This window comes from Magallana gigas, chromosome 2, assembly GCF_963853765.1.
Source record: "Magallana gigas chromosome 2, xbMagGiga1.1, whole genome shotgun sequence".
NCBI classification, from domain to species: Eukaryota; Metazoa; Mollusca; class Bivalvia; order Ostreida; family Ostreidae; genus Magallana; species Magallana gigas.
This window is the reverse complement of record NC_088854.1, coordinates 43,859,428-43,871,998: the sequence shown is the minus strand read 5'-3', so window position 1 is coordinate 43,871,998 and position 12,571 is coordinate 43,859,428. Positions and strand designations below refer to the sequence as shown.

Here is a 12,571-nt window from a genome sequence, read left to right as displayed (position 1 = left end):
AATTTACTGTTCATCAATAAAATAACTATTAAATAAATCAACTAGTTTGATAGAATTTTTTATTCAATTCCAAAGAATATTCTTCTCACAGACCCACACTTATTAATTAAATTACACTTCAACAAAACATGTATACATGTACAATAACATGTATATTTAAATCAACAAACAAAACATACATGTAAGCGAGTAAAGTTTAAAGTCTTATAGACACTGTAAAAATAAATTTCAAAAACCTGAACATAGACCTCTTTGTTTCTGTATTTACTTGAACTAAATATAAAATGTAAACATACAGGCCATCTCATTAAATAAGACTTGTAAATCTGCTTCTCTACAATACATTGTATCATATCGCAGGAGTCTTATTTAAATAAAGCTGGCAACACAGGTTCATTTACTTCTTCTAAAAAAGAATTCAAGTATCAAAATTCAAAATACCATCACATACATGTAAAAAGATTTTTACAATGAAATACAAATGTTAGTGATACGCTATTGCCCACACAAAAAATGTATAGCAGTAAAATCATGACCGGTATTTTTTTAAAATATGATTTTAAAAAGAAAATTGATATCATTATTGCTTGATAAGAAAACAAAAAGCCTCTCTACGATAGCTCCATGCAATATATTGTAAATATGGCACAACAAATTCAATGAGACAAAAATACTGTTACTAAGAAATGCCCAAAATAAAATAATTGTTCATTCATGGCAATAATGTTCCCAACTTGATACAGTGTTTCTCTGTGTACTTTACTTGAGTCATGGTCAACACACAGGGAATGTTAAAAAGAGTATGTAAAGTGACTCCATGGAATTAGACTAGCCCTTGCAGAGATCCTTCTAGAAGTTTAAGGTAACATGGATGAACATGTGTTCCATCAAACTCTGTAATAAGATCAAAACCAAGACAAACTTTTACATAAGTTACAATCAATCTATTCTTTCTATATGTACAACAGCATGTACATGTAAAATGTATTACAGTAAAGATCAAATGGATTTCATAAAAGGCAAAAGATTATTTTGGAAGAGAAAAGGGGATTTGTTATTTTCATAAAGAAGCTTTATACTAAAATCTCACCAAACTGCTTTTTTAATTTGAGATCTCCACTCTCTTTTGTTAACAAGTTGTCTACAAAGTTCAGCCATTTCAGGCTATCCTGCGACATTAGCCTGTCCTTCAGCCTCTGATTAAACTGCATCACCAATGACCTAAACACATTCCGTTAGTTAATTATCAACTTTCTTTAAATCATGAGAGAGAGAGAGAGAGAGAGAGAGACTTCGTATATTCTAAGTAGATATTTTAGTCTTGCAAATAAATATTTTTCTACTACAGGTTATTTAATTTTGTTTGTCTATAAATACCCCCTCAATTTGTGAACGAAATACATGTATACAATCGTAAACAAAACAGTTACCACAAATGTACTACAATACATCGTTGCTAGCGAAAAAGAGCAAACAATTACCCTTGGTTAAAGATAAATGCAATAAATTAGCTGGTAGGCATGTTCTGTCCCTAGGCACACTCACCTAGTTAGGTCAAGCACAGGTAGCACAGGATGTACATAGATGTCCCAGTGGTGGAGATTCTGAAGTCTGGTCAGCAAGGTAACATAGATGTCAATCACTCGGTCGATTCCTTCCTCCAAACTCTGAAATTAACAATGCCAATTGAAAATCACATGAGAGAGAGAGAGAGAGAGAGGGAGAGAGAGAGAGAGAGAGAGAGAGAGAATATTTCTTTATTCCTACACTTTTTTTTCATATGCTTTTGCTTCACTCACGATAATTAAATATTCTATCTTTGGTATTAAATTAGAAGAATGAAAGACTTCATAACAAAAATACTTGCATCATATTTAGCTTTTTCTACACACAATAGAAGAGCTTCTCTGCAGTCAATCTCTCCAAAACAGAAGATGGTCATAGCACCATCTGGGATCTTCGTAATGGCAGAATTAAAGTTGTACTTGGGGTAAAACGTGCTCTCCTCTCTCAGGTGCCAAATTTTTGTTCCAGTGGATAGGATGGGGTGTACAATCCTGTCTTCTCCCTATCAGTTTTAATGATTTTTTTTTCATATTAAAAATCCATAGAGAAATGAAGACTTACAACATGGGATTTAACAGGTGCCACAAGGTTTAGATCATTACTGGACACCAACACCCGCTAGTAAGTGCATACAAGATTGACTGTGGGTTTCCAACTGTAAACTGAATCTCAACTGAAAAATTCCTATGTCTACCTTGATTTGGATGGCCTGCCATGCAGGAGGAACACAGTGGCTGTCACCGACAAAGTACACATTCTGCTGGGAGGGAACCACATGGTTTACCTCCGGAGTTATTCCCTGTAACTGAGATTTATTTTGCACACCATTTAAAAATTTGAATACATATATATATATATATTGACAACTTTACAACTCTGTTACCAACTGATACAATATTTGTTGAATAATGGAATGAACAAGAACTCTATTCAGCAAGAGTAATTTTTTACATACATGTACATAATGATTACCTACATACTTAATAGTATCTAAAGACAAAATGTCAGTCTTGCTGTTTACCTGGCTTATACAAGAAAAATAAGCAGCTTCATTTCTGATGTTTGTCTTGTGGAGCTCATGGCCCTTTGTTAATGGATCTGAAATTTAAATGGATACAGAAGTTAGTAAAAACTTCATTGTTAGCAAATTATTTTACTCTCTCTCTCTCTCTCTCTCTGTAAATGTTGGCAGGAATACATTAGCAGAGAGCAATTTTATTTTTCCTTCCAAGCAGTTTTGTAGTAAAAAGTTGAATTCCTCTCCAAAATTAAAACTGATATCATATATGTATGTTTTTTATCGTAATTATTGATAAACAAACCAAAAGTACCGGGGTATGTAAGTTCAATAATATACTGTAAATGATTAAAGATATACATGTACCAATAATATTTGTGATCGGTCTTATAAAAGCCACAGCTCCCTTGACAAACAGTATCTTGACTAGAGTAAACAGGATGGCAAGAAGGTAGTTAGTATCTTCTAGATAGGGCCCTGATAAGGTTTCCATGGAAACAGAAGAACAGGGTATATTCCCATCTGGAACTAAATCAGATAAATAATCTGATAAATAATATGACAGATATAAGGAGAACAAATCAAATTTAGACAACTTTTGGCATCAAGAATATTAACCTTTGAGGAATGGAAAATTGATTGTTAGACACAGTTCATTTACTTACCATTAAGGTACACATCACCATGAAAATGATTTAGAATTGGCAAGAGACTGCCGATCTTAAAACTGCCAATTTCTTTCTCTGGCCACTGCTTTATATAGGCCATTATTTCTTGGACAGCCTCTGTATGTTTCTCTACAAGCTGGAAATATAAACACATGTTCAATAGTATTGAACACTACGTCAATCTAATAAATGTTCGATCTTTACGTGCTCAAGATCAATTTTTTTAATTTACTTGTTCAATGGAGTCTCTCATTGAGTCTAAGCTATGAATATTGGTAATCACACATTATGTAATGAACATAATCACAATTGTAAGCAAAGATTGCTAAATTATAGTCTATGGTATGATACTTTCTATTACGTAAATTGATAAATTTCTGTTACATTTCCAAAAGGCCTATAAATTTTCTTACTAACATTACAAGACTGAACAATCTCACCTCTAGGGTATGGACATATGTTAACAATGTGTGAGGATTTTCTGGCTGCAGCATACATGCATGCTTCAACAATGCCTCAGTCTGTTCAATTGCTGTGGCAAAGAAAAAAATCCAGATAAGATATTGCCGAGTTCATAAAATTGTAAGATTGTAAATTTCAATGGTAAAATTGAACCCAGAATTCTTACCTCCTGCATCTCTGAGACTGGTTGCCATAAACACCACGGCAGGGACGTCCCTCCAAGCTGGACCAGACATGCTTCAAATCACAAATTTCATGTTGTAATTAAAGGTGTTGTTATCAACAGAATGTGCAACACAGAGAAAATAAAAAATATACATGCAATAATGTACATACATATGGGCTAATTTCAAAATCTGTAAACATTAAAAACTAGACAACATTGAGATGATGACCATCTCAAAGGGCCCCGCTTTATAATGGTCAATGGGATGAAAAGAATTTCAAAGAAATTTGCTTTGACCATGACCTATAACTTAGAAATTTCCAGCTGGCATAAAACTTCTAATTCAATCTCATTATCCCTTACATACAGGCATTTTTGTCCAATATGAGGAAGATTAAGAAAATTAGAAATTCTCTATGGTCTAAAAATTATTTTAAAGAGATGATCTTCACATTGACTTGGTTCAAGATCACTGCACGCCATTAACCAAAAAGCTCTGTTTAAGTAAAGTATAAGCCAAATAGGGCAAAGTGGAGAAAATATATATGAGTATATATATGCTATTAAAAAAGGACTTTTTTGCGATTTGATATTACCTTGACACTTGACCTACAAACATCATTCAAGGTCACTGCATCCCCTTTGATCAAAGACACCATGTAGGTGAAGTATGGGCTAGATTGGAGCAAAGGAAAAGATGATATTGTCTGGACAAGGATTTTCCATAAAAATCTGCTATAACCTTTACATTTAACCTTGAAAACTGGTTCACAACACACTTTAATCAAAAGCTCTATTTATGTAAAGTCGGAGCCAAATAAGGCCAAGTGAAAAGTATACATGCTATGAAAATAAAGACTTTGCATGGTCCAATATGACCTTGTCCTTTGACCTACACACCTCATTTAAGGTCACTGCATACCCTTTAACCATAGACACTCTGTGAAGGAAGTATGAACCAGATTGGAACAAGGGGGGGGGGGGGGAGAAATTATGCCCCAGAAAAGGATTTTATATATAATTCTGCTATGACCTTAACCTTATACCTAAAAACATGGTTCAAGGTTACTGCATACCCTTTAGCCAAAGGCACTCTGTGGTGAGTTATGAGCCAGATTGGGCCAAAAATGAGAAGATATGATCCGGTGAAGCGATCTCAGATGGACAGACGAAGGGACAGTTTGACTGATAACTATAGGGTGCCCGCAGAGTGGAGCCCAAATAAATTGAGTACATGTATTAACAATTACATCAAAGGCAGTAAAGTTACAATTCTATATACCTCTCCAACACCTGCATTCCATGTTCTTGTTGGCATAAATATGCAAATTTCTCCTTCACATGATTATCATCTGCAATAAAAAGTTTGCATTAGAATTTGTTTAAAATTTTTGCAAACAAATGAAAACAACAAGCATCGGAGAAACCTATTAAATAGAAATGTGTGAATGTATATTTACTTAGTTTATTGACTAACACAGTCAGTAGGATCGTCATTGCTTCATCCTTCTGTTTTGGACCAAGACGGTAAATCAAGGGAGCATACTCTGTCAAAGCATCAAGGTGCTCTTGGTTTTCCCTCAGTACCCCCTAAAACATCAATACACTACAATGTACAGTGTATCATAAATAGATGTATAACTCTACAAATTAGACTCTGTCTATGGTAACATTAATTTAATGAGGCTTAGGTTACTATTTTGATATTCTTATCAGCTAGGGTTTAAATATAAAATGTAGATTATACATTGTTAACATCATTAACATATTTTCTGTTTTAGTTTTTATGTCTCAAGTATTGCTAAATGTAAATATGAGGTTAATCAAGCCGTATCTGAAACAATTTTGACCATGACTTTGAAATGAATTGTCCAGTAACTATGCCATACTGTTCACATCCTGTAAAATGCAAAAACATTCTCTATTCAGATCTTCCTTACCAAATATCTTTTTTGAAAATGAATAAACATTTGTGTACACAATCTAACCTCAATTTATGGACAGTTAATGTAAGTCTATCTTGAGCATCTATGGCATAAATAGTCAGCAGTAAAATGTGATCATCCATTATTTTTATCCTTATAATGTACACTGTTTTTATCCATTCAAGTAACTTTTGTCAAATTGTATTCATATAATCTAAGATCAATGATGATTCATAATTTGTATTTATCAAATTTTACTGAAAATCTTGTTATAATAATAAGGTATTTTCATGCTTTGTTTTTAGTTGTTACCTGTAACACAACTAGAGCCATGTCTGTTTGTTTCTTCCCAATGTATGCCTTTGCCAACCATACCTACAATCAAAAGCAGCAGATTGAAAAAGTTCATAACAGTATTTGTATGAGAGAGAGAGAGAGAGAGAGAGAGAGAGAGAGAGAGAGAGAGAGAGAGAGAGGCAGAGACAGACAGATAGACAGACAAAGATTTTTACTTTATGTAAATTTGATTCATTTCATTGATATTTTTAACCAAGGTCAAAAGGATTATCAATGTTTTTACTGTATTTAGAATTAATTCATCTGGTAATAAAGAGAAATACTGCAATTAAGAATTTTTCCACTCCTCTACTTACCTGCAAATCCTGTTTGTGGGCTGCTGATGTACCCCCTCTGGTCCGCAGTTCCTTACAGTACCCTATCAGGGTCTCAATGGCTTTGTCATATTCTCCCATCTTCACATAGCATTGTCCAAGTCTGTCATCAAAATGCAGTTTAAATTCTAAATCAAACACATACATCAAAAGATTTTTGTTTATCATTTTTGTTTGTTTTTAAAATCAAAATTGCAATGTAATTTAGCTTAGCAAACGGGGAAAGGATAAAGATCTTTAAAAAAAATGTTTTACCTGAAAGCAAGATCATTTGTACTTTGAGCTTGCTGCAAGTATGGCAATGCATCGGATGGTCTGCCAGCATTCATGTAACAGTCAGCTAAAAATCAACAGAAACCAAAACCTTTAACCATATACAGTCAAACTTTGTTATCTCGAACTAGATGGGACTGTTTAAAAACTTCGAGATATCCGAGTATTTGAGATATTGAGTATAAAATACTTTAAAAATATGTGGTTGGGACTTACAAATCACTTCGACATATCCATTGTATTTGTGATATTAGTGTACGAGATATCAAAGTTCAACTGTACATACCTTATACTCTACATACTGAATGGTTTCATCATAGGTAAATATGAAATAAAATATAAGTTCCTCTTAATATCATTGAAATATTGACCATCTCAGAGGGCCCTGCATTTAGAAAAGGGGAAACTTAAAATGCACTGAGCTTTGACCTAAAACCTTTCAAATACAAACTTAATTTCAAGGTCACTGCACATGTTCTTGCTAGAGTATACATGTACACATTTCCTTCTCCACAGACACGTTTCGGATGACCACAGAGAAACTGAAAAAATATGCTCTGGACAAGATTTTTACTCAAACATCTAATATGAATCAACCTCTGACCTACAAACTTAGTTCAAGGTCACTGTACACATTTACCCATGAGTACTTTTTAGCGGATTCTGAAAGCTGAGTCATGAGCCAGATTGGGCCAAGGGGAGATAAAAACTGTACTGGACTAGGATTTTACTCTGACAGAGAAGTTATTTCAAAATATATTTATAACCTTTGTAGCAGAAATTTACCAGGTAGTTCAAGGTAATTGGAATGCAATGATACAGTGGGTATCTGCATTCTGTGGGTTTAGCATCTAAGCAAATTATGACAAAAGAGATTAAAAAATGCTTACCACAGGGAACAGCAGAGACCTTAATCTTTGACCAAAAAAACATGTTCAAGGTTATTGCACATCCACCCTTTAACTACCTCCCTTTATATGCGAGACATGAACCAGATTAGCCAAGGGCAAAGAAATTTTCTGAACAAGTGCTACTGGACAGATGAACATACAAACTGATTTTTATAGAGTGAGATAGGCTTTGATTACTGTAGATACAAAGAAAGCATTTTATTGTTTAAATGCCTCTTTACAGAGAATTTTCATACTTTGTGGATGTACTTCAGAATCCTTTTTGCATGAGTACTTAATTCCATGATTCAACTGTTGTTTTTCATCAAATTGTGAGAACAAAAAACTACAAATGCTGAATTCTTGTTATAGTTACATACCTCCCAAAAATAAAAGCAAGGTTTGAATATTTGTGAGATGTGCTTCTTAATTAGGCTATAATTCATCCGTATTATGAAGGTGCTGACATTACAGAAAAAATACATAACCCCCAGGTTATGTTAATTTTTTCTACAATGATTGCTCCGAATAAACAGGCCATGTAGATTTTATTCCTGTCAGTTTTTGTCACTGTAGGTTTTGACCAATTGATAAATGGGGCGTGTAGATTTCAGTCTGGCTGTTTCTATAGAGCTAAGACTTTTAAAACTAAAAGTTTCCGTATGAAATAGAGGGAATCATACTCGGAAGATGTAAATATAAAACATTGAATGAATTGAATGAATGAACAGATCTTGTAATAAAATTTGAATGTCTTACCAATGCCAATGAGAGCTGTTTGATTTGTGGGCTCTTTTTTTAGAATGTCTTTAAACAGAACTATTGCATGTTGACGCTGTTGCTTAGTGGACAAGGCTGTAGCTAATTCCAGAAATTCTTGAACTGAGTAAGGTGGAGTCTTTTTCTTTGAAGAATGGTTCTTCTCCAATGAATCGTCTTGATTTTCTGATTTTACCAAATCTGATGTATCGAGTTCTTTTGCTGAATGATTTCCTGTTATTTGTGCATTGTTATCTAAACAAAATTTGTAACCATTGATCAATATTCAATGCTTTAAGTTGTATCTAGTTTATATCTAAATACAATGTTATTCAAAGAAACTTTTACAATACATGTCAAGGTGTAGAATGTAGCTTGAAATCTCATTTAAGCAAGCTTGCATTTACCAGTTGATATGGATTTCCATTTGACGTATATGTCATCCATATTCTTTATTGCTTGAAGAACATTGCCAGATAGATTCAAAGACTTTCTCCTACAATAAAAACAAAAAACCATATAGTTACATACTATAAATAGATCCATGGGTTTTAACCTTTGGATTTATGGTCGATACATGTACATTTTTACTAATACATGTACATTTTATTACTGATACATGTACATTTTATTATTGATACATGTACATTTTATTACTGATACATGTACATTTTATTATTGATACATACCCTTTCCATAGTTCAATGGTTGATTTATCTATTTTACATGCCTCTGTAGGATACCTCTTCTCAAAGTTACTCATGAAAATCTGTTCAAATGTAAAAAAAGAATAGCTATAATTTTTTTTATTGCTTTAGGTCATGAATAAAGAGATTAACACATACAGTAAAAGTATTGGTATTCATAAATCATAATATGCTAGTTACCAATTGAATTTCTAAGTAATGTGTTTTCTTTGTGCTAATTACTGAAGATGAATCAATTACATTTGTACACTGTTTATATTTCAAGGTTAAATTTGCCTTCAGCTTCATACTTTGAACAAGTTCAAATCGATATACCCGTATATGAAGAAGTGTTCATTAAACTGCTTTTGTCCATGTTTAATGCCATTTTATCATCTTAATTACCGGTAATACTGATAAAGTGGTATTCAATATGACACAAACGGTTCTTTGTCATTTAATTAATCTTTTAGATCTCTTTGTATTTACCAGTATCTCTGTGGCCAAAACAATCTAGTATGCAAAAACTGCAAGGGTGATATACAGATCCCACCTTTATGCTATTGATGAATTTATGATAACTGTTGTAAACCAAAATTTATTTGCAGTGATTTATATTGTGTGATATATGAAAGAAAAAACTGATACCCAGCAAATTATTCTTGCAGAAGAGGCAATGAATTATTAACAGAAAAATGTGTATTACAGGACTTGTTTACAGTTTGAAATGGTCTCCATGTATACACAAATGAAAATTTGATTACAGTATTGTACATCAAATTGGGAACATTAGTTGATTAATATTTCAACAGATATCAAAAGCTGTCCTTGCAATCACAGGGAAAAAATACTGCCTCAAAAAATTAAATGAACAACAATTCTATTTTTTTTAAATTATAAAAGAATTAATTTCATATGAAAATAAACAATATCATTATAATATAATATATATAGATAATTGAAAATTAAATGAACAACAATTCTAATTTTTTAAAGATTTAATCTTATGTGAAAATAAACAATATCATTATAATATACAGTCATACAGATAATTGATCAATCAACTCTATTTACAGATTTACCTTTACGATCTTATTCAAGTCTTGGTCATCACTGTCGCCCCATTTTACCACCACGGTAAATGGTGGTTCTTCTGTGTGCACATAGAACTTCATCTTAATTTAGTTCTACATAAAAGACAATAAAATAGTCAGAATTAAAATGGCATAATTTAAGACAATGAAAATAACTGAATCCCTGAAGATTTATTTCAAAACAAATAATGCACAATCACAGAGACAAAAATAACAGAGATTGGCAAGGGATCGAAATCTCGCAAAATCTGGCGGTCCCTATTGTAAAATATTCCCAGTTTAAATCAGTATATCTTTCTAATAAACAATTATATCAAAATATAAACAGCTAAACTCTGTTACCAAAACATTCCATATTTTATATTTTCATGAGTTTATGTCTTCTAAGCAATATTAAAAAAGGAGTGTAAGGAGGCAGTTGGCTACTCATCCGAGATGCTTTATAGCTGGCCAATTTTTTTTCTATATATTTATCTTATTTTTTTGTTTCAAAAACGTCTAAAACCTATGCATATTTTTCATAAAAACAATATACTTTTGGTTTAAGATCATTATCTCAGTTTACTAATATGTAGTACTCAAAGTAAGATTTGTCTCGTAACATTTTTCAACAACAAAACATGCTTATGGTGGAGTTACCAATCTCTGTGTTATTTATGTCTTTAGTATTGAGTATTGAAAGTATTGAGTCATATATTTTAAAAAAAAAATTGTTAAGTTTTGCTTTTATGTTATTCATTTTCCCTGTATAATTCAATTGCTATGTTTTGGTATGACAGTCTGCAAAACTGAATGAGGAAAGTTTTTATAAATGGACATTAGGCCCTTTTACACTGATCTGATAGGCCAACATAGAAGTACAGTGGAGCCTCAGATATCCGGACGCCAGATATCCGGACGCTTCACTTACCGGTCGATTTTTATTGGGAACGGAATTTTTACACAATAATTTGTCTCGTTTATCCGGAATTCCGCGTTCCGGATCCGGACGGTCAAATTTTACCACATAATACAGTTTTCCTTTAAATTTTACCTCATTTAACCGGACGGTCACATTTAAGTGTTCGGGGGCACAAAAGTTTTTTATGCGCAAGTGCAAATTGGTGTAAAAACATCTGACACTGGTTGTTGGTTTTAAACAATGCCTTCGTCCGGTAATCGGGGTCACCTGTGTCACGCTATGTACTCGCCCGAGGATATTACGATAACCATGGATGCGACATGTTTAATTGTTGCCATTTAACTTATGAACTGTTATTGTTTGATTAAAATGTCATGAAAATTGTTTAATTTGTGTTTAAAAAAGTCATCTATTGATTGAATTAAAATTCTATTAATCGTAGTATGATTAGATCGTTCGTACGCCTATTCATTTTAAAACGTAATTGAAATGAAATATTTGATAATTTGAGTTCTGTTTACGATAGTTATTAAGACCGCTTGGGATGTTCAGGGTATCGACATTAATTTTATAGCGTGTGTTCAATAAACAGTGTAATAATAATTTATGCCAAACATGGCGTGGATGAGTGTTCACGCTACTTGTAAAAATCGCTTGGGTGCAATTAACTCTATAGAAAGATGGATACGTAAAATTAGCTTGGGTAAGTTCTGTCAATGAAAAAATAGCTTGGACAATTATCAATAAGGGAATATATACAGATTTTCACCCATTTTCAATCATCAAATGTTGAGCACCTTCAAACATGTCAACACCACCGGCCAAGAGAGCGAGAGTTACGATCACCGCTAGCTTGAAGAAGAAGATTTGTCAGCGTAAAGTGGAACACCGACTTTCTTCTCTTCGCTTTGTTATGCGAATGTAATTAAAATATCGGTTTAATACAGTGATTGTTATGTACATGTACATGTACATGTGTTGCATTGAAGAATGTAGTGCTAAGTTTCCTGTGGAAAAAACATACCTTAAATAATGTTTTTAACAATATTTTGTTTTGTTAATTAAAAAAAAATCTAAACTTTTTTTGTAGTGCTTATGGCTATCAAAATAAAGTATTTAATTGTATAATTTATTTATGAGTTATATTTCCATAAATATTAAAGGTAAATATCACAATTCAGATATCCGGACGCTTCACCTATCCGGACGATTTGGCCTGGGGACAAAAGTGTCCGGATAAGTGAGGCTCCACTGTAAATTTTTTCAGTTATTTTTTTTTTTCCTGGTCTGTTATACTAATGACTCTTGCAATTTTACGTAATTATGATCAAACAAAATCTACGATCGAATTTCAATAAATATTTACCTGTAAAAGTTTATTCTAGCTTTTCAAAGTTACTTTATCATGTTTATCGGCATGATTTTTTTGTTTACACCGGAAACAGGAAGTTGACAGTTTTCCAGTTGTGCGCAGGTGCGTGAGGTGTTGCTG

The 12,571-nt window shown here is 32.7% G+C and overlaps 1 protein-coding gene across 1 annotated transcript; it reads right to left on the bottom strand.

The window, feature by feature from the left end:
• Window positions 1–42: 42 nt before the first annotated feature.
• Window positions 43–12,571, bottom strand: LOC105343424 (uncharacterized). Its single transcript, XM_034445342.2, has 20 exons — window positions 12,446–12,571; window positions 10,167–10,271; window positions 9,088–9,167; window positions 8,806–8,894; window positions 8,399–8,653; window positions 6,732–6,816; window positions 6,459–6,579; window positions 6,118–6,180; window positions 5,341–5,470; window positions 5,163–5,232; window positions 3,881–3,951; window positions 3,693–3,784; window positions 3,250–3,388; window positions 2,951–3,112; window positions 2,588–2,664; window positions 2,261–2,371; window positions 1,868–2,068; window positions 1,546–1,667; window positions 1,091–1,221; window positions 43–894 (listed from the first exon to the last, which is right to left on the bottom strand). Exons 2-20 carry the CDS (start codon window positions 10,257–10,259, stop codon window positions 824–826), a joined length of 2,163 nt encoding a protein of 720 aa, XP_034301233.2. The 5' UTR covers window positions 10,260–10,271; window positions 12,446–12,571; the 3' UTR covers window positions 43–823.